The sequence below is a fragment of the Manacus candei genome, unplaced genomic scaffold (assembly GCF_025592945.1).
Source record: "Manacus candei isolate 608988 ecotype Guabito, Panama unplaced genomic scaffold, ASM2559294v1 h1tg000014l, whole genome shotgun sequence".
Classification (NCBI taxonomy): domain Eukaryota; kingdom Metazoa; phylum Chordata; class Aves; order Passeriformes; family Pipridae; genus Manacus; species Manacus candei.
In genome coordinates, this window is record NW_026138062.1 from 66,679,297 (window position 1) to 66,705,557 (window position 26,261).

A 26,261-nucleotide genomic window follows, 5' to 3' on the forward strand; every position below is an offset into this window, starting at 1 on the left:
GTCAAATGTAAAGAAAGCTGTAATTACCTCAAGTTAGTTTCTATTTTATATTTTATTTTTCAAAAAACTGCAGTAAAATTTGCTTTATTAAACCATTCTAGATTATAACTGTTACAAGTGCAGACTGAGTGTTGTGATGTTGCTTCAATTGTGTTGAAGGAAGATCCTATTGCTCTGTTTATCAGATGACCTGATTGCTGTGAGATACTCTACTTAAAGCTTAGCTAAGATGATATTATGTTGTATAACAGAAATGGTCATTTGTTTCCCCTTTGGTGGCATCCGATGAATGTTTTAAATGGTCTTTAATTTTCCCTTTTCAATGAAAAATGCAGTTCTGTTATTCCATGTTTTCTTGTAGCTGCATTTAATTCTTGTTTTAAAACAAACTCCACCAAAAAACCTTACCTTAAGATATTTTTCCCCTCCACTGTTTCTGTCCCATATTTGGTTTATAACATTGGTTGGATGGAAGATTTCCTTAGTGTTGATGCAGGATGGAAGAACTCTGTTGTCTCATTTTTAAGTGGTGATTTTGTTGTACTTCCTGTGCATTAAGTGCAACATTGAAACTGAATAAATCAGAGAAACTCAGTTAATATAATTATTAATAATTCTGTTAATAATTAGGTTAATAATTCTGTTTCAAGCTCTGAAATCTAAAAGTGAAAAAGTTGTGGTGGTGGGCAGAACTTTGGGAAGGAGCCACTTGGTTATGAGTGGTGCTGTTGAAACTGCATTTTCAAAGTATTGTGGAGCAGTGGATTGGACCTGTGACCTGCTTCTAAAATATTTGTTCCTTGAATGAAGCTGCACTGTCCCATATCCCACATACACGGGCAATAACCAGCAAGGCAGCAATTCCACTGGACCATGACTTTTTGTAGAAGCAGATGAGTGAAATCTTCATGAATGCTGGGCACAGTTCCTTGTTTTTATGGTTGTGTATTTCTGTTAGTGCTTCTAGAGTCCCCTTGGGTCTGGGAACAGCTGAACCACCTCTCATTGTGTGAAACACAAATTAGCAATGCTTCCAGGCTAGCTGCAGCCTCTGGACAAACACTGCTACTGTGCACTTGAGTTGTATGTTATGTCTGTGTTGGGTTTTTCATTGTTTTCAACAGTATTTGATAATAGTATTACCTGTGTAATTATAGAGGTGGCCTTGCATTTAAGCTCTGTCACTCTGAATTTAAGTTTGTAAGTGGTTTCTAGATTTGATATTTTTTTTATGACACAATACTTTCACCAAAACATCAAAATTACTTTTCTGGAAAAACGTCTCTGTTTTTTAAGTAGCACAGTAAAATGGTTCTTAATTTGTTAACCATAGCAACAAAATTTAAAAATATACATATATATATATATACTGTAAGCAGCAGTATATGTAGTAGGTTTTCTGTTGTTGCAGTTCTGGAAGGACATAATCTGCACATTTTTCTGGTTGATTTAGGCAGACAAGCCCCTGTGTTTAATGATTTCAGTGGCTTTCTCTGAAAGGTATTTTGTATTTCATTGAGAGACTTTAGACATTTGTTTATAAGTATGCTCTTACATTCTCATCCTTAGTGGATAGCCTGGTTTTTGGGGAAGGATTGCATCAGAGAGTTTATCTGTAACCTTGGAAAAGTGTTTGCAAAATGACTTTCAGTAAGTGTAGGAAAGAGCCTGGTTAATTTTCAGTCAAGTATTTCTCATTTAGGGCACATTGCCCTTCAGGCAAAGATAAAGCTGGTACTTAGGATGTGACAGCACAGCACCTCACCATTTATCTGCCCTAGAAGGATAAATTGTCCATAACTGGAAAGGCAAGGCTGTACTCCAAGTGCTGGAAGTCACTTAGGTCTAACACGCTTTCATTCATCAGATCTCATCACTGACAACCTTTGGATGAAGTCATGACCTCACATTGGCCAGGCTCAGACCCAGCAGCATTCCCAGGAAATGGCAAGATGGGATTCCAGGGCTGCAGGGCTGTGCCCACACAGCTGTGCTGGGACACCACCAGCTGCCTTCCTGGTGGATGGATCACTGCACTCAGAGTGTGTCCCTGAGTGTGTTACAGCACTTCAGGCCCGTGTAAACATCCGAAATCTTTGCATGATGAACATGCTGACATTTGAAGGTCAGACATGCTTCAACACTTCCAAGCCCTTACCCACAAGCACAGGCATCTTTGTCGTGCAGTCTGAAATCCCCTTTGGGTTTCTCTCTCTTTCACATGGAAGCATTTCCTCGTGCCTAACAGTAAGAATGTCTGTGTAGCCAGAGACGTTTTGTGCTGAAATGTGGGGGGTTATTTTCTTGCAAAAAGCTTCTGCAATGGAAAATATAAGTTGAGAATGGTTATACATGATTTGTAAGAACCAAGCATCCGTTAACCATCCAGGAATTTGGGTTTTGGTGAATCCACATAGATACTAGGTTCTCTTTGAAATTGGACAAGCGAGGTATTTTTAGTGTGCTTGTCATGGGATGAATGGCAACAGGAACCCAAGAACTTTCTGATGTGATTGGGTTTGATGTTTTGGGTTTTTTTTAACAGAACCATTCCAAATTCTAGCACTTCATACTTTTGATGACTTTTTTTTTGGTGGTGGCTTGTTTGAGGTTGTTTTTGTTGGGATTTTTTTGATAGGTTGGGTTTTTTTACATTTGCTTCTCTTGAAGCTCTTCTAAGTTGGACACGTGGTTTGTCAACAGCGCTGAAAACTGAGAGCTGAGCAGACTACAGCTATCAACCCTCCATCCAAGTCATGTACCAGAAGAAGCGGAGCTGTAGTGAACTTTTTTTAAGGAGTCATTATGACTATGTGTGAGGTTTTTTTGCTTGGAAATCTGTGTGAAGGTCAGGCAGGGACATAAGTGTTTGGGATGGGGAGGGATGGTCTGGGGATCCAGCTTGGCCCCAGGAAGCTGGAGGGCTGCTGATGGATGGATATTCTGTCACCTCCAGAGAGCGCTCTTACTTCCCTCCTACCACCACCATCCACCTGCCAGTCTTGGCCTCTGAGCACAGAAGGTATCACGAGTGTCTGTAGGCTACTCATCCCTGTTGTTTTAAGAAGGTAAAGGAACTATGGTACCCAGGGAATGCACTGGCATTCACCAAATTGAGCATTTCATGGGAATGTCTGGGTGTTTCTGTTTAATCCTGTGCTTGCATTTACTTATTTATTCTCCATGAGAAGACTTGCACTGGCTTATTTGAAAAGGACTGTACTCTGCTCCACTCCACTTCTTTCTTTTTTGGGGCTAAAAGCGAAGGAAAATGCCTGTGTAGGGGAGTCACAGAGTGATGGAAGTGAAAAATCTGCTTCTGCAGACCAGTTGTGCATGGCCAGTTTGGTTTTAAACTTCCTAGACTTGATCTCTGTATACATAGATCACACCAGCCCTTGAATCTCAGCTTGTCATTTCATGGGAGTGCTGCTGGGTCAGAGCCTGGCGATACCTTAATGATACTCACAACCTCCTTGTTAACAAAATAAAACTAATAGCTTAAATACTTTATTAGGTTGAAGAATTGCTGCTGATTTACTGATTGCAGTATAGTCTTCCCTCATGAGCAATTTCATCTGTATTAGTGAATGTATGAGCAGTTCTGCATTTTGCTTTTGCTGTGGATTTAAACTTAATCCAACATTTTGAAGTTTCTTACTAACCTCCAGGCTGAGAAATAATAGTAGGGTTTTTTTAGTATTTTCAGAATCACATGGAAACTTTCTTAATGATCACTAAGGAAACTTAAAGGGGAATTTGTTCCAGTTAAATGTGTGAACCTGAAGCTAATACAAATCCCTTCAGTTTTCGTAGAACATGTGAATGTGCTTTAAAAAAAATTTACTAATAAACTTTCTTAACCTCCTGAATTTCTGTTGTTGTTTTCCACTGAGGAATTTTTTTGTATGTACCTAAAAAATGCCAAATTGGTAGTTAAGTTTTAGTTCTGTACTCAAGCTGATGTACTTAACCCAGCCATTCAAAATGCTTCCTAATTGTTCAGTTTGAAATACTGAAAGACAGCAAAAAACTGTACTAGGGATAATGAATGAGGATCATGATTATTGAAGTTATTTACTTTCTGCATTACTCTATTTGATCTTTAACTCCCAGTGGCTTTGTCAGTGAGTTCTTGATGTGTAAAATATTTAAATTACTCCCTTTTTTTCTATTAGATCATTGCAACTAGGTCAACAGAAAATTGAATCTTAACCACTTGATATCAAAGTTAATTTTGGTAACACAAAATAATTTTGGCTCTGTAGTAATACTGGCTTCTTTTTCCAGGAGGTACTCGGGTGAATACATAAGCAATGTCTGCTTCTTAGGAAGTCTGATCCTCCATGCTTTGAAGGAGGCTGGTTTGTATTTTGGTGTTTCCCTTGGCTGTTCTTAATTAAGTTGGTCTTATATATGGTCTTATATAGTTTTATCTAGGATGCAATTTCTGAATATCTGTTATTTTGTCAGGTAATTCTTTTCCTTGTGAATGATTATTGACTATTCATGATCAACTTCTGTGACTACAGCTGTCTGGAACCAGTCGACCCAACAGAGATTACAGATCCTTTGGGAAAAGGACTGTCTTACCATTTTTATGTGACTTAACACAGGAGCACTCTGCCCTAGAATCACAGAATATCCTGAGTTGGAAAGGACCCACAAGAATCATCAAGTCCAACTCCTGACCTTGCATAGGACCATCCCCAAGAGTCACACCCTGTGCCTGAGAGTGTCGTCCAAAAGCTTCTGGAACTCTGTCAGTCTTGGTGCTGTGACCACTTCTCTGGGCAGCCTGTTCCAGTGCCCAGCCACCCTCTGGATGAAGAACCTTTTCCTAATATACAACCTAAACCTCCCCTGACACAGCTTCTTATGACTGAAAAGCCTGTATTTCACAGTACAAATGAGAAATGATCAGTAGCATGCACAGGAGCCTATGGCTGGAATTGTTTTCTTTTACCTGTTTTCTGGGATTTGTTTATTCACTCTGCAAAAAATAAGTGATAGGCAAACTCCTTTGCTTTGCATACTGTGGACTTCTTCTGTGTGTCATATTTTTGGAGAGCAACATTCAAGAATATTTCATTCTTACACTGAAATCCCTTAGAAGGTCTGTAATTGCCCTCCAATTCTGCTCCCTGTGTACCAGGCAATTTTTGTTACTTCTGGCTGATCTCAAATTGAATTACGTCCTTTTTCTTTAGTCTGTGAAACAATGAAGTCTTTTAGGCAGGGTTTCCCTCTCTGATGGTGCCTTCACTACCATAGGGAGGCCAGTAGCCATCTTTGCTGGAGCAAAGGTGGAGGATGCATTCAGAGGTTGATGGATTTTGGGGTTGTCTTCTGCTGCCTCGTCCTTCGGCCTTCCTCTTGCAGCTCAGTTTGTCTTGGTTTAGCAAAGATCAGTTGGGAAGCAGTTTTGGTGAAGTGTGAGCTGAGCTGACAAATAATCCCCAAATTTCATTTCAGAAGGGGGTGTCTCATCTTGCTGATGGCATGGTCACAGGTGTGGTCATGCTGGCAGGAGAACAGGCTGGGAAGAGGAGGTCATGGAACAACCTGTTTCTGAGAGAAGCATTGGCTGGGGTTGGCCTAAGCCGATCTAAACCCACATTTACAGTATTCACGATTCATTGAAAATGCAAGCTCCCATGCTCACCAGTGACCTGGGAAACATTTCTAGCTCTCTTGGGTTTTATACTCTGAAATACTGGCTTGACTTGGAAAATAGCAAGCATAAGGTGTAAATCACAATCATTGTTGTATTGTTGTTGTAGAGCACTGAAGTGATAAACCTTTCACAATTCTTTTCCTGTTTTAGATCTTGGCCTAAAGACAAACTTCCATCTAGTTACAGTGTGAACTGCCCCTCCACAGGCCCCCTTTCTCCACTATGTAAATAATAATTGCTGTGATATGTCACTTTGTTGTCAGTTAGTGTGGGAAACAAGGTTTTAGATTAAAATTTGATTGAATCCTAATCTAACATTTTTCTGTAGCCTACCCAGAACCTTTTTAGTACTTCATTTGTTCTCCTTTTTTAACTGACAATGATACCCAAAGTTAATCTGACATATAAAGAAGTAATACTGAAGTCTCATGCACCTTTCCTTTTTGTGAAACTCTGTAAAATGATAGGCAGCTGTTAGGTTTTATTTCAATTTTTGATTATGTAACTGCCCTCAATTTACAAAATGTCTCCTGTGTCAAGGTGTTTCAAGAGCAACTTTTAAATTCTAATAAGAATAGAAGGTGTAATTTCAAGTTAAACTAATACCTTTTTCATAATGTGTGAGCAATTGCCTGTGTGCAATTACTGTTATCTCGTCTGTTACAACAGAACCAATTTACAACAGGATTTTGTGCATTATCAGGTGTAAAGCTCTTAAATGTGATCTCAAATAGCATGCACTGTGCTGAGGCCAGCTAGTTTAGTTAAGGACATTGGAGAAGTGGGAGGATGCCTTTCAGAGGCTCCAGAGTGCTTTGAGGTGCCACCTCTCCCTGTTTGTCCTCCTCCCTTCTTCCAGCTGTATGGCTTGTAAGGAATGTGTCTCTGAGATTGTTCATTGGCCAGAAATGCTCTTGTTGTCAACTGCACATCACAAGAGAGAGCCTGAGCAGTGTCTTCACTGTGTTTTGGCCTGTGTGCCACACCAATGTGGGATAATTCACACCCAAACATACCTCCTAGAAGTTGAGTATCAGTAGATGATACCTTCTTGTGACACTGATACCTAGAACTGTCCTTGTTTTTGATCTGTCTGTCTGCCGTAGAATTTCCCATTGTTCTCTCTGGATTTCTGTTTAGCACATGACAGGTGTAGCTGAGGAGGAAATGGGGTAAAATAACATCTTTGGGGAAAACCTGCTGAAGAACTCATTTGGCCTCCCATTTGGCAAAGCTCTTTTTGTTTTTGGGTTTTTTTAAATACTGCTATAAGGAAAATGTTTGTTTTGCTGAATTGGAACATCAGCTTATTTGACTCTTGTATCTGATGTGACAGGTTCAGATTTCTTTCTGAGCAAGAAGGGCTGTGCTGCAGTAAGTGCTTGAGCACCTTTCCTGCTCCACTGGACCTCTCTGAGAGGGACCCACCTTGAACCTCTTTAGGCAGCTGTGGTTTGAAGCCCTGGTTAGACTGTAGAGTCCAGGCAATATATCTAAGAAAAAGATATATTTTTAACTGTGACAGTCTGTACAAAATTCTTACCTGAATAATTAAATCCTATTTAGGTGACATCTTTCTTGTTGGCAATTTGACTTCAAAAGCAAGCAAAACTCTTGCTGTCCTGTTCTGTCAGTATGTTATGAGTTTATTGATGAGGTATCTCCTCTACTGGACTTTTAAGAGCATTGAGAGATGGAATTGGCTTCCAGGGCAGTTAAGGTAGAGGTACTTGGGGGAAGAGGCAGCACCACCAGCAGATCTTGCACTGGAGCACTTTTTTGTGTCTGTTCTCTATTTCTAGTTGCCAACACATCTAGTGATGCATCTGCAATGCTGCCTTGCTGCCAACATCAGAGGAGCTGCACAGAGTAATGTCAGTTTTCATCTTCTGTTCTGAAAGTTTTTGCTCCTGATCATTTATTAGCCTGTCTCCTTCCCAGTGTCTATCCAAATGGAATTTGGGTTTTCCTGAGCAGTGCTAATGAGCCACTTTGGGTAGGTTGCTGTTCTCTCCATGTGGGAACTGATAAGATGCATTTCAGCTCATCTATTTAGATACACACTGTCAAACATGTATATAGAAATACATAATGCCCTGACTTGAATTCCTTTAGTATCATTCTTGGGTTGTCTTACACACTTGGAACAGATGCTTTGCCATTAATTTTTTTCAGTGATGGTTCAGCTACACACTTTTGACCAGGGGCAGAAGTCTACAAAGGATTTCATTATAAAAATAAGCTTTTATAAACCCTTTAGATACATTAGAAACTGTTCCATTCCAGTGCTTTGTCTTGATTTATTCAGTCTAATTTGGTCACCTGTGCTGTAGGCCTACAATATGATATAGATACTGTTCTTGTAGAGTTTAATGTCTTCTTACTGTTGCTCACCTTACTCTAAAATCCATTTACTCTCATTTTTTTGTCTGTTGATGTGATACAATGTATTTGAATGAAAAAAAGTAATCTTCATTCTAATACTGTAGATTAGACTAAGACACTAGGCAGTGTTACTAAGCTTAAAGTCTGTGCAAATAACAAATACTATTTTATTATATACCCCTGAGTATTTGCAAGTAACATACTGTTTATATTAATCCTTAAGGGCAGGATTTAGGTCTCAGTAAAACTTGGTCTTACTTGTTAATCTTGACTTGATTTTTGTCCATAATGACTTGATGTACAATGAAGAGAAAAAAATAAAATAGGTTGGAATTAAATCACTTGATAAAATATGAACATCTACCAGTTAATTCTTACAACGAGAACTGGAGGGAAGCAGTTTCGTGAAAAAGTAGATGGGGGTTTTATTGTAGGTAGAAATATTTACATTCAATATTTACATGGCATTGGGCATTCACAAAAACTGTTGATTTTCGCCAAATGCAGAAAGTGTTTTACACTGACCAGTGGGTTATTGGGTGCCCTCATGGGAGGGTTAGTGACAATACAGAGCTTTTGCCTGCTAGTTACTCAGAGCAATTCAGCCTCACCATTAGTAGCAGTCACTGCTTTCACATCTTAATCTTGAAATGGTTCATGGAGAGTTGTCTTGGTGAACAGGACCCTGCATGCTTTCCTCTGTCAGTGTGTTTCATGATAGAAGCCAGAAATTGTATTTCCATTGGGTTTTTTTAAAAAAACTATTTTCTTATACCTGGAGTGTGTCCAAAAAATTTGCACACCTAGTGAGGCAGGTGATTTGTCTAATCTAATGTGCTGTCTTCCTCATTAGCCAGCTTCTCTTCTCCTCATTGACAGATACATTAAACAAAGCAAGTGCCAAAACAAAACCCTGAAGTGCCATACTTGTTCCTTCCTTCCAGGTAAAGGCCATGAGTACAGTACACCCATGAGTCACCATCAACTGAACTCGACAGCACAGTCGGTTTTTCACCCAGCTAGGAGTGCATCTATGCAAACCCTAACATCCCAACTTGGATACAAAGATGTTGTGAGAGGGAGATGCTAAAATTAAGGTAGATAGTATCTGTTGCCCTGTTTTTACAATCTTGCTGCTTCATCCTAGAAGGCAAGTCAGGTGAATCAAGCATGATTTACCATTTTTAAATCTGTTTTGGCTATTGTTAATCATCATCATCTCCACATGCCCAGAAATGGCTTTCAGTGGGACTTGGTTCATGATTTTCCCAGAAACTGAAGTGAGGCAGACTGGCCTGTAATTCCCGAATCATTTTTCTTTCTATGTGGTTGCAGCTTCTGCCTTTCTCCACATATCAGGAAACTCCCTCAGATTCTGTACTCTCTAAGATATGTAAATCAGTCAGGTTTTGCTTTGAACCTTGTATTCGAATCTGGTTTATAAACCAGACAACTTGAAGCTTCTGAACATGAAGGTGTTCTTTGGAAAACCAGTATGTTGTAGCTGTAGACAGGTTTCAGGGACTTCTTTATTGCCTTAATACTTGAAAACCTGGCCCGTCAGAATTATCCTCACATGAAGAAATGCCAGTGTTTATCAGTTGTGTTTTACTTGTAAAAAGTGGTGCTTGCTGAATGCAGAACATGACATTGCATTCAGTCCATCCATCTGCTTCTTTAGCTTCCTTGAGTTGCCATGTGTGAGTCGGCTCTTCTGTTTCTCTCAAGCTGTCCCATCCCAGCTGCCCTCAAGGCTGAGCTGCCAGACCACGCTGCCATCCTTCCTGCCAGATGGGTAAAGGCTCTGCTCTCTATAGAGCAAAATCACATTTTGTCAGGTAATTTTTAATCTGGTTACCTGTAGACTTTGCAAAGCCTCACAGTGGTTCCTTGTTTCCCCACATCTCTGGTAATACAGTGCAGTCTTTCACCCACAAGTAGTAACAATTTCAGAGTAAGTTTCATCTTGGCAAATAAAACATTCAGTTCTCAGTGGCATTACAGGAAGTGATTGCTCAGGGTGTTAATAATCAACAATCTGTATTTCTGCAAAGTTGATCTTCAACTGCTGCTTATGGAGTTATTTATTTCAACAGCTGCTTATGGAGTTAATTATTCACTCATCAGAGCCCTTGCACAAGATGGTATTGCAGAAACATTTACTGCTTGAACTTGATTTCATACTGATTTCTGTTCTTTGCCAGAAGAGAGAGAGGGAGATCAACAACTGAATTAAATATCTACTGAAGTAAAAAGAATTCAAATTTTTATGAAGAAGCATGCCCTATGAAGGTGTTTAGGAAGGGGTGACTGGGGTAATAAAACTGAAACCTTGCTGAAGTTAACATTTCCTTGTTTAAAATGTGGTATATTCCCCACTGGAATGCTGGTGTTTGAAATGGCTTTTGATGACCAAATGTTAAATGTCTGTAGCAGTTTCATTCTTTGTACTGATCTATGGGCTTATGGTCATTACTCCCCCTACACATCAGTGACTAGTGGGGCCTTCTCTAGCTTCACTCCTAATACCAGATGCTTTACTCCAATTACCAAGAATTGCCCATCTCATCATATAATAATGCAAAGCACAGGGATTACTGGTCCAGGTTGTACTGAATTATTTCCAAGCATCTTATCTTTTATGCCATCCTTCCATTTAATCAGTGTCTTTAGTAAGTTACTGGTACAAATACATAGGGTGTAAACGAATTAATTCAATTATTTCTTACTGGATGTTGTTGCCATTTTAGAGCCCATTTTCCAGGTACATCTTATGTAGTGAAGTGCATTAAGAGCCACTTCAGGGAGGCGTGAAATTTTAAACTGCTTGGAGATTTGCGTTTGCAGATCTTGCTGCAAAACATGTCTGTTGTGAGAGAGGGAGCAGGAACACTGACAGCCAGCGTGCAGCTCCTTGTGCAGCTCAGCCAGCACACAGAACGTGATGTTAATAGCTGTTCAAATTTCTGCATTTGGTAGCATTTATGAAGCATAATCTGTTTGGAAATTCAGACATATTGTGAAAACCTGAAGGCAGCTGGGGGGAAAAAAAGACTCACAATACCAGATTCCTTAAGGCTTGAAATGTATCTGCTCTTTAGAAATACCACTAAGTGATGCTTGGTATTTATATCTAAATATAAGGAAGAACATTAAAATGGGTCCTGCAGTATCAGTCATCTTTATCCAGTCATGGTATGCAATTTTGTTAATTTCTGAAAACGTTCTTAGAGATGTTTTTATTTTTTAAAAACGGCTGGCTTTTGTTCTCTTTTGACATTTTTGGAAACCGACTTCATAAAAACAGTACAGAGAAGAGTGAATGTTGCCTTGAGTAAGTCTGGGAATGGTTAAGGACTTGCATACTTTACATAACTTTTTAACATACCAATTGAAAACAGTTCAAACCAAACAAGGGGGATTTCTCTTTATCTGATGTCTCCCTAGTGCTGAGTTACTCCATTATGGTGCAGGAGAGAGGCCTGAAGAAGAGGTCCAGTACTCACACCTGAAACTAAAGAGCTCCTGTAAATTAAGAAGTGCTTTGCCTGTGTTGATCTTGTGTCATCAAATGAGGAGATCACACCTCCTCAGCTTTTCCTTACTGTTATTTTTTCCATGTTGTGATCGCCAGATACATACCATGACACACGTGTCTCTAGCTTTTCTCATAATTTGGAGCATGGGAGAGACAGCTTCCCTGGCAGTGTCAGGGACAGTAATTGGAGGACCAGTTGGTGGGAAACATGATCCAGTGATATCCAGTGCAGCTCTGCTCGTGTCTGTCACCTCCTGTGGGAACCAGGAGCTCTTAACCTGTGCTGGCTTTCCACACACAAATTCTCTCAGCATTCTTTTTTGGTATTTGTTTAGTGCTTGAGTCATGCCATTCTCTGCTGTTTAGTGTCCTGCCTGGCAGAATGGTGAAGGATGTTATCAATCATGAAAAAATGTGCATATGGGAGAGAACTTAAGCTTATGAGTACAGGGAATAAAGGGAATCTCAGAGAAGTCAGAAGACTACAAGACAGGAGGCAATTAATATTTTGAGATGCATGTGAAAAAAATCAAAGTGTACTTTATATAAAGGAAGAGCCTGAAAATTATGAAAAGAATGTGTTTCAGCAAAAGAATTCACCCCGCCTGAGGCTTTTTCTGAGTGTCCCTGATTTTTTTTAATAGCAGTATCTCAACACTAGACTTGCGATTCTGGTATAAAGACTGTTTTAGAGGTGTACAGATGACTGTTCTTTGTCCTGAGGATGAAATAGGTCCTTCCTTGAGATAACAGGCTGTCCTTTACCAAGAACATGTAGCACCCATATGTATGACATTCATATTTCCTCCTCTTGAGCCTTCCTGGGTTAGTCAGTCCAGAGGGTGTTTTTGACCTGTGGTGCAGAGGTTCTTGGAAATTGTGCTTCCTTAGAAGAAAACCTGTGTTCCAGCCAGTTCCCCAAATACCATTTGGTGTCCATATAGGTATACTTTTGTTTTACCCGCTTGTCTCAGCAGCCAATGACTCTGAGGTCCTTGGGACCTGCCCAGTGATGGCTTTTGTTATCTAAGCACTATGAAATGTGGAGAACAAAAGGCCTTTGGTGGATTTAAACCCTGGTTGATGGAGAATTGCTCTGTATTTTAGCCCTGTCACACACACAAAAAAAAAAATTAGGACCAGAAGAATCTTACCTTGCTAAAAGGAGGATTCCTAAGTACCTGGATTTTTTTCTGCTGCGCCGTTCTGGTGATGGGAAGTCCTTAGCATATGAGGTGAGGTTCAGAAATATTTTGATTTTCTTTCCCTTTTGTTTCCCATTCCTTGCACTCCTGCTCCCTGCATGTAAGTACTTGGCAGGGATGTGTGCACTTGAGCGTGGAAGCAAAAGAATTCAACTGTCAGAAGAAGAAGAAATATTTATGAAGAAAGCATCTCAGTTTTTGTTTTTGATGATAGTGAAAAACACGGGGGGCATGGATGGTCAGGTTATGCTTATCTCTTGTGTCCCTTGCACTTCCTTTTCAGGCTGAGGTGGTCAGTGCTTTGAGGAACAACATTTCTGTGTTTCTTTCACTGCACCTTGCTGTACAAAGCTATGCAGGGACAGGATATTTTTCTAAAGGAATGGCAATGGCATGTCATGGCAGGGATATAACTGCATCTTTCAGGCAGTACTGTGTAGGCAAACCCTGAGGGCAAATACTTCCTTTAGAGTGAAAATGCTTTTATCTTTGGAGATACCACTGTCCTATTTTCCTCCTGGATTTTTTTTCTCCTACTGGGTTGTGGCCAGAATTCTGCTTGGAGGGAATCTTGACAAAATCTTATTAAATCTTCACAAAATGGTCTCATTAAGCCTTTCACATTTAGAATCTGTTCCTTAGAGTTTTCTGGTACTGCTTTTTTTCAGGTTTATTCCTTTCTGTGACTTTTACTGACTTTTCTGTAGAACAGACAATTTCCAGTAATTTTTTTGATTATTCTGTCTTCCCATTTGAGGAGCCCAGTAATTCCTTCTGTTATTCTGTATGCTGTCAGTTTAGGATAGGACCTGGAATCTCAATAAAATCAACCCCCTGCTCCAAAAACCACCAAAAAACCCTACCCATGACCCTGCAGCAAGCACCCACAGGTGGCATCCTTCACAGTCTTTTTTCCCACTTGTAAGCAGCTATGCTTCCATCCCCAATGCATTCACCAGCCCTTTAGAGCAGCTGAGCATGTCCTCTTAACAGATTTGTCAAACAGGACTACTGCAATAATGGAGTGAAAAGTAAAAAGTGGATCTGAAAAGTCTGCTGGGGCTGCAGAGGAGTCGGGGAAGGAGCAATAAGCAATTAAGCACAGTGTGGGAGGAGGAGAAGAGGGTTTTACTTGGGCAGAATCACATAGAAGCTTTGTAACTGAGGCAGGATGGAGTCATGCTGTCCAGAGTGACATCTCTAGACTTCATTATTCCTGCCATTTTCTAACTTACGAATTGCAGTAAATTAGGCAGGATCATATGATTAGGAGGGAAGGGGCCTGTGTCTGCAACAAATACTCTCTCATATGTGGGAGAAGCTTTGCAGATGTAACCTGTGCACTGAGAAATGGGAAGGGAGAGCAACTCAATCCTGAAATTTCTCTTCTTCCCCAAATGAATTTTGCAGGCTGCTTTTGGGCCTGTTTCTTAGTAGACTGAGGCAACATTTTGATTTGTGATGCAGGCCAAGAAAGTTTGCTAGTGAGTGATTGGTGCCTAGAGGAAGAAAATGGACAGGGAAACACGTCAGATAGCCTTTTTTGTGGGTAACCTTTGCTGCTGGTCACACTGATAACAGCTTCTGGGAGGGTATTTTTTGACTTTGTGGCCTTTAAGGAAGGTGGGACAGGAGCAGGAATCCCACCGTGTGGCATCACCCGTGATGCTGGGGTAATGGGCTTTAGCACAACTCTTCTGTGTTGCATTAATGAGCAAGAGAGGGACAGAAAAGGTGTCTTAATTAACTCCCAGCAAAAATTTCCTGTGAAGACTGGGGAGACAAGTAAAAAGCAGGAGAGAAGTAAATGAACTTAATGCTGCAATGAACTGTTGAGGTACTGCGGACTTTTAAAGAATGTTTATATGCTTTGTGTGTAAATATGCCAGAGTGTGTGATGATGTATATTTGAATCTTCTTGCATGTAAACAGATGTATCTGTTATTGGTGTAATGCATCAAACCTGACCTTGTGTTCTGTCTGGGAAGGAAGACAATTTCATCAGAATATTCAGTCAGGCAAAAAAATAGCAAAGTGAGCAGAAATTCCACTTATGTCTGTGATGGAATAGCTACAGAGGAAGGAGGAAGAAGGTTTGAGAAATAACTCTTTTTAATGTATGGCACCCTATGAAAATGAAGGCATAATAATGTGAATTAGTTACATGTATATTTATTTGTATATAGTTGATTATTTTTATCCGAACAAGTGTACTTTGATGGATTGTACCTAAAGGGTTTTAGCCCTTTGACTCCAGAATTTTGTATGAGGTATTTGGACTTGCCAAAAATCACAGTAGAACATGTGATATATCAAGACTGCAGCTCCTTGTTATCAAGCACGTGTGGATATTTAGGTGTCAGTGAGTCCATTACAGTGGGGTTTTCTTTTACCTTGATCTTGTGTCCCAAGTGTATGTCTTGTGCCATCCCACTGTCATTGAAGAGTATCTTAATTGTCATGATTTCTCAACTGTCGCAGGAGCATCAGGACACTAAAGTATAGTACAGCTAGAATTACCAGTCAGTTTTTAATCTAATAGTAGAGCTTTGCTCATCCCAAATTGTTGCCTTTTGTAGCCTAATAAATGGATAAATGTTGTGAATAGTGAAGGTGTTTTACTTGAGAGATACTGCATCAGAGTGTATTTGTTGCTATGCCTACTAAATAAGAGAAAAATAAACCACTTTTTAGTGGGTGTGCTCTTTACCTTTTCAAGTTTGGTTGAAAGCAGGAATACAGAAGCATTCAAGGACTTTTTTGAAGCAGAAAAGAATAATAAAGCTAGAGATGCTTGCTTTGATGCTGTGAAAATGTTTGTTGGAGAACCACTGGCCTTTCAGATGCTTAAAGCATAGTGGATGGCTTTGCTCAAAAAATAATAAAAACCTCTATGGGAAATAACTTTTTGGAACTTAAGGATGATACAGAGAAGTGTCTAGGGTCACTGTTGGTTTGGCTGAGCCTCTGGAAGACAGAAGACCTGCAGCTGTTCCCACTTCATGCTCCAGAGGTGGATGTGCAGATCGTGCTGTCATTTCTGCTCCTACCCTTGAATTTTGGGTCTGCATTGCTGCCTGTCTGCAATGCTGAGGGTCTCTAACCGAAATTCATGTGATAGATTACAGATAAAATGGTGGAGTGGGAACAGTTTTCCTACAGAGCTGTTTTTGGAGGAAGTTTTACGGACAGGAGTTTACTCAACAGAAAAATATACATGGTTCAGACTGCTGGGACACAGGCATCTTATATTACCAGTCCCACCTTGCCTTCCTGTTGGCTCATGATTAGGTATTAGGGAGAGGCCTTTAGCTTCCATTTTAAAATTAGATTTGAAATTGAAGAAATCCGCAAATCCCTTGTTTACTATAGACTGTTAAAATCCTTCAAGCTAGACTGAAGACGTTTAATAGTGTGGCTTAACATGTGTTGTGCTCAAGTTCAAAGGAAAGCCTCGCCATGGGCCGAGGAAGGCATCCATCCCTGGGGGCTGGCACTGCAGCAAACTCTCCTTCAAACCAGGTTTTGACAGACACAGCCTCTCCCTCTTCATCTGAAGGTACAGAGTCTAATATAGCGAATGCACTGTGGTTCATTTTATCGCTGGGTAATTGTGCTTACTGAACCATTTTACTGAAAAATTAAACACATTCTTAAAGTATCTAGGTGCTTCCCATCTTCTCTACTTTTCTGGACTTCTGAAGAAAAGAAAAAGCATGTTCAAGAAAGCATTGCTGCTTTGCAGTTGAGACCAGTGTGTTTGGCTTGCAGTCTGATGCAGGTTGTAGCTAACTGTTAATTGCCAAGTGAGAAAGCATCACACATAAAGACTTTGGTAAGCATCTCAATTAATGAAAGTACCTAAAGTTACGTGGCTGCTTAAATAGATGCAACAGTGTATGTGTAGCATAATAAGTGGTAAAGAAATGTGGCTGGGCAGGCACAAGGGCTGGCAGAGGTGTTGCACCAGGGGAGCAGGGCAGTGCAAAGCCTCGTGGCAGTAGGACGGGGAAAGATGCAGGGTTGACTGCTCTTTGGTGCTCATACGAAGTGTGTGATGGCTCTGGATAATCAGTGCAAACTCTCAGGGAAATAACACATTTCTCTGAATGTTCTCAAATATGTACTGTGCAGGCACTTGAGCTTGTAAATTTGTGTAAGCGAGGCCCTTGTTCTCATCCGTGACGCTGAAATGAAACCTTGAGCCCCAGAGCCTCAGCATGTGTGCTGCCTCCTCATGCTTTGTGTGAAAGTGCTCCTCTGAACGTAATTTGAACATGCTTATTTTTCAGTTTGGAGCCATCTGCTAGCAGATGTTTGGTTTTGTCACAGATTTTGTTTTGTTACCTTTATCACCTAGTCTTTGCTTTCTTCCTGTGCAATGTTGGATGGATGCTCATGTCCCATCTACTTTATGCAGTGGCTGGAAAATCTGCTGATCAGGACCATGTCTCACGCAGTATTTTTATTTTTAATTACTTTGCCCTGATATCTTCCATTAACCAGCTAGGGCAGTCATCTTTTATGAACATACCTACTTGCTGAGCTTTTTTTCTTCCTAGAGAAGTTTTAAAAGAATGTGTGAATTATTGCCTTCACTATAATCCTAACTCTTTTATTAGAGGTTGATTCTTAATGCTTTTCTTAGTATTTACTATATTGAAAAATGAAATTTCTGGGCCAGAACTTCTGGTCTTACAGCAAAAAATCTGTTGTTGTTCCAAGAGTATTTTTCAGAGGATAGGATGTCCTTGACTGAAATAAAATTATTAATTTTATTGTTGTTGAATGATGTGTGATACACCAGGGTGGGGCAGTCTGAAGAATTCTGCAACAAACTTAGTGAAGAACCAGTATTAAGAGGGGGATTACTCACCTTGTGGGGGTTTCAGTTGGCAAGAAGCGACTTGCTTTGCAGCAGGTTCTTGGCCTTCAGCTAAATGAGGGGTAGACACAGGGTGGTGGCTTTTAATGTGGTAATGTGACCTCTACTCAGAATTCTCCTTTAGGGCTGTTTTCTCCAGATGGCCAGAAACTCACAAGCCAGCGGGGTCTGGTTTTGTCCAGTCCTTCCCTGCAAGAGTGGGTAAGCAGCTACTGGAACCCAAGTAGCTGTTTTGTTGGTGTGTTGGATCACTTGAGGGAGTTTAGTGATTTATGATCAGCAGACAAATGGTGCCATCATGGTTTATTATTAGAGTGCCTCTGCAGAGCACAGATTTCCAGCTGTAATCAAAATACAAGAGGTGCTGAAGAAGGCAGAGAAGTACTGGAAAACAGGGATAAATATGAGGCAGAGGTAGTGCTGGTGGTGGTAATGATTCCAACCCTCTGTGGTGTGGATTTTGTACAAATTTTGCAAGCCCCACTTTGAGTGGTGTGGTCAGGGCTTAGCTATGGCTCACTGAGTGGGTGAATGGGGAGCAGGGGCAAGGTGCTGGTGAGAGCAAGGGGACAGCTTGGGTCCAGGGAGGGTTTTATGGCAGTGCTGCTGCCTGGGGAAATGCTCATGCAACTTGAGTGTTGCAGGCAGGGTGTTGAGGATAGCCTGGTGTGGTACAAATCAGTATGTTGCTGTGCTGGAAATAAAAATAATGCTGGAGTTGAATTTTGCAATCCCAGCACCTGGTAGTAGCAATTACAACCAACACTGGGCTGGAATTCTCCATCAGTCAGAACAGTGTACTAATGCACAGCTCTCAGTCATGGTGTGTCCTGGCAAAGAGAAGCAGTATTAACAGTTTTTCCTTACTCTTAGAGCCATACACGTTTCTCCTTCTCTTTGGAGGTGCAGGATTGCTCTCCCTTCTCATGTGCTTGTCTCCCCTGTGTATTCTGCAGGTTACTTGTTCAAAAAAAGCAAAGAATCCTCAAAGTCTTATGACTCAGCAGCATTGAAAGTTAAACATGTACTGGAGTGATACAAGAGGAAGCTTGCCTGCAAGACAAAAGTGTTAGAAGTGCTTCTTTCTGATGAATTTTTGTTTCTATTAGACTAGCCCAGGCAAAATAAATGTTGCAGTTGTCAACTGAATTCAGTTTATTTCATCAAACTGCTACTTGAACATTGATTTATTTAAAAGAGCAACAACAAAAATAGGACAAAAGTTCAGAGCTTTACACTTAAAATTCAGTAGTAATTACCATGAAAGGAACATGAGCTTTGTGTACATCTAAATAATGGACAGAGTTCAATTTTGTTTGTAATAAAAAATAGAACTGAAGGCAATAGAAATCACATGTAAAGTTTCAAGTGATTGCTATTGCCCAGATTTTCACAACTCTAATTTATTATAATTCTATTTAATGAGGGAGTGTTACACTGAACAACTGTCCTTCTCCCCATGGATATTAGTGTGCTTTATCTTATTAATTGCACACTCAGGCATACTTGTGATGACACTGCAATGTTTGCCCTGGCTGCAATGCCCAAAACTTTGGACATACAGCTCTCCATCTTTTGTTTGGTGGCTGTAACTCAGGGGTACATTGTATTTGTTTCTTTTCACAGAATCCCAGAATGGGTAAGGTTGGCACAGGATTGCATCCAGATGGCTCTTGAATATCTACAGAGAGGGAGGCTCCACACCCTCTCTGGGTGATCTGTTCCAGTGTCCATCACTGCACAGAAAAGAAGTTCTTCCTCATGTTCAGGTGGAACTTTCTGTGCATCAGTTTCTGCTCGTTGCCTCTTGTCCCATTGCTCAGCACCACTGAGCAGAGCCTGGTCCGTGCCCTGACCTTCAGATACCGACAGACATTGATGAGATCTCCTCTCAGTCATCTCTTCCGGAGGCTGAGCAGGCCCAGCTCCCTCAGCCTTCCCTTGTCAGAGAGATGTTCCACTCCCCTCATCATCTTTGTGGCCTCCTCTGGACCCACTCCATGAGCTCCATGTCTCTCTTGTACTGAGGAGCCCAGAGCTGGACACAGCACTCCAGATATGCCTCACCAGGGCTGAGTAGAGGGGCAGGATCACCTCCCTGACCTATTGAAAATGCGCTTCCTAATGCACCCCAGGATCCCATTGGCCTTCATGGCCACAGGAACATGCTCTTGGCTCACGGACAGCTTGTTGTCCACCAGGACCTCCAGGTCTTTCTCCACAGAGCTGTTTTCCAGCAGGTGAGCCCTCAGCCTGTCTCGGTGCCTGCGGTTATTTTTCCCCAGGTGCAGGACCTGTTACTTTGTTTTACTTCAGACTGTTCTTCTGTGACCCACTCCAACCTGTCGAGGTCCTTCTGAAGGGCCGCACAGCACTCCAGGGTATACCATTAATTACCTTCTAACTTCATACACACAATATTGTAGTCATATTGCAATCCTGTTAACGTCCCCCCTGTTAAGGGGAATGGAGCAGTTTTGTGCAGATGTTATCAGGTGTGTTTGTACTTGGATTTGTACCTGTGTGTGTCAGAGAACAGATGGCACAAGCTCACACACAAGCATCAGATTGAGTTTGCTGGAGTAAAACCCATTCCAGGATTTTTTTGTTGTTGTTTTATAGAAATGTTTACCCTAAAGACTGCTTTGGATGTTTTTCGTGCTTGAACAGCTGGAAAGGTATAACTGCAGTTCTCCATTAAGTTATCATGTTTTAGGAGAGCAATGTCAACATGCTCTTGAGTCTTCAGCAAAGCAGCCCTGTGCTTGCCTAGTGCTCAGGTACTTTACTAAATTGAAGCATTAACAATTGCCAGTTACTTATGGACTGAGTTACTTTGAGTTTGTGACAGGCTGGTCCCCTACAAAGCTGCAAATTTGTTCAAATTTCACTGCAAGATTAGTGTGTGATGCCGCTGGGAGCAGAAACTGTTAACTGAAGGTGCAAATTTTGTATTTTGGGTTACCAGAAAGTGTTCTAACTCATTCTTTTTGCAAGTTTATTTTATACACCTCTAGGAAGCATTTCTGTTAATAATTTGCAGGCATCAGAGTATGTTATGGAAGGTAAAAATAAGAAAATCTGTTTTTTCCTAGTTAAGTGACTTAAGTAAACTAGTTACTAGTTCCTGAAAACTGACTGACTTTAAAGGCTTCAGATCAAAAGCACTGAAATACAGCAAGGAATTTAATATGAAATACACATATTGGTGATTAGCAAAGGTATATATTTGTTAAGTTCTGCTTTCTCCCTCAATGCATTGGGTGTTAGTTTTGAAACTGACTTTTTAATTGTAAGCCTTAAAGGCCACTTCATCGGCTCCCTGAGATGACCCTCTGCTGAACAGTAAACTTGTAGTCATCTCATTTTGATTAATTAACCTTTTATTACATTCTTACAGCCATTGAACCACCCCAATACCACAGGCTGTAGTTTTTTGGAGGTTACAGACTACAGGTCTTCAGGGAGCTGATCATTTGTGCCAGCTGAGTGATGTGCTTTTGCCAGTGCCTGTTCAGTGTAACAGACTTCTTGAAAGAACTCTGTAATTTCTTCCTTAAAAAATATCCTTAGGGGGCTTGGAGGTTATTTAATTATAAAACCAGAATTGTACAGAATTACAGTGATTTTAGTCTAATAAATCATGTTACTTACCATCTGCGTTTCTTCTTATTCGTGAGCGTCCTTCATTTCATGAGCATTTACATTTTTGTTCTACTTTTGAAGACAGAACAATGTCTGGTCAGTTATGTCCTTGGTGAAGAGCCCTTTTTCCCCACTTCAGTCTGACCAGATACTCTGGTGATCATGAATCATATTGTTCCCTGACTGATGAGCTCTACTTGCTTATCAGCCTTCTGGGCTAACCTGAATTCATCTGGCTGATGAAATGAAGTTGCAATGAAGAGGCTGCATCAACAAAATAACTGAATGTGTTGCTCTTAGTGTTGTGGTTCACGAGAAATACTCTTGAATTGTTTGAAACAATTTGTTGGTGTCAGATTTGTTTTGTGTGCAAAAAATTAAGTATTTCAGAACACTTCACACCCTCTCCCTACTGCTAGTAAGATGAAAAATGTAGTTGTCCTTCCCTGTCCCCTTTAGTCCCCTTCTTGGAGCTTGATCCACCATCCCCTGACTTCATGTTGCATCACACATGTCTGCAATGGGTCCTGCAAGTTTCACCCAGGCTATATAGAAGTTAGAATATTACACTGAGGTTTTCATAACATAATACCTCTGACATCAAAGACAGGAGCTACTTTCCAATGGCAAGTTGGAAGAAGGTCATAATGGAAGCACCACTTCTCTGCAAACAGACCCTGCCTCTCATTCACAAAAGCTGCTTTATGCCTAGATAGAGGTTTAACAGGATGAGGTACTGGAAGAAAGATTAATGGTTTTGTATTTTTTTTCCTTTTTTTTTTTTTTTTCCTTTCAGTGGGCGAGTTTGTGAGTGATGCCCTTCTGGTGCCAGACAAGTGCAAGTTCCTTCACCAGGAAAGGATGGATGTGTGTGAAACTCACCTGCACTGGCATACTGTTGCTAAAGAGGTATATTCATGTCTTAAAATTTCCTGCCTTCCTTCTTTAAAGCTGTGTCGCTCTTCTGAGCATGACTTTAAATATAGCTGCAGCCTGGAAAACAAAGAGCAGTATTTCAAAGGTTTGGGTGAATGGCATTTTGTTCTGCTTTGTAAGGGAGGAAATGGGAATCTGAGCACATCAGAGTCCGTGACTGGATACTTACCATTGACCTTTGAACAATGACCCTGTTTCATAGCACTGCTTTTTCCCTCACATCCACTCCCACACCCACTGTGTTTTCTGCCTCCCCTGGCTTCCTTTGTTAGTGCTGCTTTGGAACTAAATGCCTAGACTTTGCCTTTAATCATCATCCTGGATGGACATTATCCATTATTTATTGTGGATATTGGTATGCCAGGTGCCCAGAGAAATCAAAGAGGCCTCAGAGAGTGCACTGTATGAAATTCAGCTGAGAAGGGTAGGAGAGCTGATAAGAGCTAGAACTAGCCAAACACATTTTGCAGTCAGGCACAGAGTTTTTACAATTTACCAGTGCTTTACTGAAAACAGAAATAAACTTAATATTACAATTGCTAATGTGTCTTGGACATCTTTTCCTTATGCAGAGAGGTTTTAGGAGTAAAAGCCAAGATGAGCTTCCAAGAAGATTTCTGGCTGCTATTTTGTTTGGAACCTCTTAGTTTGTATGTTATCCCACCTTCTGGAGATGAAATTTGAAATGTGCTCAGCAGCTTCTCAAATGTTCAGTTTTTGCTTGAATCATACTTAAATGAAGCTTTTAAGGCACCAACCTTCACACAGGGGAACTCTAGTTCATTTTAACTACTCGCAAACTTGGAATGGCAATAGCCCAGAAGAAGAACACTGTGCACCACTGAACTATTTTCCTTTTTTCACCTGTCATACATCACTTTTATCTTTCTGTCCTACATCACTGTATCTTTAAGGTATAATTTTGCATGACTGTTTTCCAGACAAGGCTAGGAGGAAATTTACTAGCAGAGGTATCAGACCAGATACAGTGTGTTTCCAGTATGACAGGTATTTCAAATATTAATCTATCCTGCAGTGAACTCTTCGATAGCACTAGTGAATCAGGATTGGGATTAATACATCAAATTACTGGTCTGTCTTGAAGTTTGCTGTTTATGAGGCAGAGCCTGTGAGCGTTTTAGACAAGAGGATATGGAGTTGTCATGTATATGAGAGAAGACAAGTTTTTCTGTACTGGGAAAAACTGAAAGGAGAGCTTTTTGCTTACAGTGGTTTTGTGGACAGAGCCAGGGACCTACCTACAGTCAGGCAGGGAATGCAGACATGACCTTTGAAATTGCATTTCAGAATTCAGAGATTGTGCAGTTCACCAGCTTTGACTTCCTAAGGCAGCCCTTTCATGTTTTCTCAAGGTCTGTGACAGTTTTTTTCTCTCTTCCTCCATGACAATATTGTTGCTCTTCCTTTTTTCTCTTTTTTACAGTCCTGTAGTGAGAAGAGCATGAATCTGCACGACTATGGTATGCTGCTGCCCTGTGGGATAGACAAGTTCCGTGGTGTGGAGTTTGTCTGCTGCCCCTTAGCAGAGGAGAGCGACAATCTTGATTCAGCTGATGCCGAAGATGATGATTCAGATGTCTGGTGGGGAGGTGCAGATGCAGACTATGCAGATGGAAGGTAAGAGTGACTTTGCACCCTTCAACTCGTTATGAGCATCATATTAAAGATGCCAAAAATCTGTCTAAAAGACCTCAGTGTGGAAGAGTCACTGCTCTGTATACGTGAACTTGCGCCTGCGGTGATCAAAAGCATCAGTGTTCTGTTCTACTCAGTTATTTTTTCTTTCTGCAGAAAAGCTTATTGTTAAAATAGTTACTGCACTTTTTGATACCTTCGTAATTTCTTCAGTGAGGAGTATTGCCATATTTATAACAAAAATGCTTAAATACATAATTTTGGACAACTAAATGATAAATAGTGTACCCTTAAGACTCTTCATGTGCAGTCTGGGGTCCTGCAGCAGGTAATCAGCCAACATAACCAGTTTTGAAATGTTTTCATTCGTAATAGGTGTTAGTACTGTAAGAATACTTTTCTGGTGACAATTAGTTTCTAAACAGGATCTAAAAGAAAATGTGTTTCAATATCTAGCCTTTGACAGAGTCGTTAACACACTGCTGTCAAGGTGGAACATGGAGGTTTCCTTTGCAAGGCAGTTGTAGGTGGGAAGATGCCAAACTTGTCTTTACCCTGCACATCCCCTGTGCACATAACTCTCCAAGATGGCTTTCTTCGTAAAACTAAGGACTATGTGCAAATTCTGTTTGTGCTCCCCAGGCTTTCATCACTTAGGACTGTGCTAATGCAGTGTTTCTACTTCTTAGAGCTGATATTGCATCTTGGTACAAATAATATACAAAGTCTAAAACTTTGGGCTGGTTTCAAATGGTTTCAAGGAGAACCCTGAAAATAAATGGGGTCCAAATTATGTGAATAATGCAGAAAGTTGAGAGTTCTGAATTGTGTTATGTTTGGACTTTTTAATAATCTAGATGGAAACAATTTGGGGAACAGTGCAGAGATTGAGGACAGAGGTTGAATTGCTGTAATTTGGTGTGATGAGATGGCATTACGACCTAGAATAATTAGACACCATGTCATGGTGGGCATCTAAGTCTTTTGTGACAAAGCATTAGTAAGTCTTGCAGGGAAGAGTCCTTTGTGAATAAAAGAACAGGTTTAAAATAAATATTTCTCTATGGTAATTTCCAGTTTTCTGTCATAAACAGTAGTGAATGGTCAGGACTGTTTGATACAAGAAGCATCAAACTTTGCAGATTCCATCTTGATCCAGGATGGATTCCATCTTGAATATTCCATCTTGGGCTTTCTCCTGATTTGTACCTCTGACCTCTGTCAGCATCACTATTTATAACCCTTTCTGCAGTATTTGTAGAGCAGCCTTTGGACTGTTGCTGTTCCATTTTTGTATATTTCATTTAAATCTTGATTGGATGTTTAGATGTTCTCTTAGAATAAGAAGTGAGTATAGACCTTGTTCTAACTGGGACATTTGCTTTTTTCATCATATATATACACATAGAATATAGATACATAGATTTATCTTATATACCTATTTCCTGTGTTATGTAGGTAACTTATATTTATTATCTATACACCTCTATATAAAGGACATAGAAATCTTTTCTTTAATGTGTATGATCAAAGATTCAAAAATTACTTTAAATAAGAGAGCTCACGGGGGTATATGTAGAGTACTTCTGTTTGCAAGACATATCCCATTTCTTTCTGTCTTTTTTGTGTTTGTCACTGAACATTTAATTTACTATTCTGGTCCATTTTGTTCCTCATAAAGTAGTTTAATATCTGAAGAGATGAGTTCAAGAATAACTTCATAAATTTTGTATCCTCTAGGAATGGGAGCTGTAATTGCATTTAAATCCATTTCTGAAGTTCCAAGCAAATAGTGATTTACTTTTCCCCCTCCCACAGAAATGCTTGCAAAGAGGAAAATGAAAGATCATTTTATGGGGCACTTGTACTTCATCTGCAGATGAAGAGCCAAGCAACTGGTAGTTCTTTTAGACTGACTCACTCCATTTCTTGCTGCCTCTTCAGCTTCCCAACTACATTTAAATTGTGTGCATTGGAGCCAGAAATACTCCTGAAATTTAGTCATATAAAAAAAAAATAATTTCTTATGCAGCAGTGGGTGGTAATTCAAATTTTGTATCCATTGAAGTATTTTCCTCTCTCAGGAACTGTGATAGCTTTTCCTTGGGTCAGGTCAACTGAGCACAGGTTGTTGGTGTCTTCCAGTTGACAGCCTCTAACACACCCAGGGTGTGCTCCAAATCATGGGATAAGTGCTGTGCCTTCCAAGGGTGGCTCATTCTGGGGGATTTGTGTGTTTGCTCTGGCTGTCGTTTTGGTGCTACAAGTGCTGGAAACGCTTATGTTCGTGCAGAGACACATAAAGCAGAAGCTGGTTCTTTAGGAGAAGGATTC

At 40.4% G+C, this 26,261-nt stretch overlaps 1 protein-coding gene across 2 annotated transcripts in view; it reads left to right on the top strand.

Annotated features, from left to right (window-relative positions):
• Positions 1-26,261, top strand: part of APP (amyloid beta precursor protein) — a 203,032-nt gene that overhangs the window by 76,406 nt on the left and 100,365 nt on the right. For both annotated transcript variants that reach the window (XM_051779758.1, XM_051779760.1), the window contains exons 4-5: positions 22,132-22,244; positions 23,716-23,909. In XM_051779758.1, the coding sequence (XP_051635718.1) occupies positions 22,132-22,244; positions 23,716-23,909 (307 nt within the window). The remainder of the gene's footprint in view (positions 1-22,131; positions 22,245-23,715; positions 23,910-26,261) is intronic.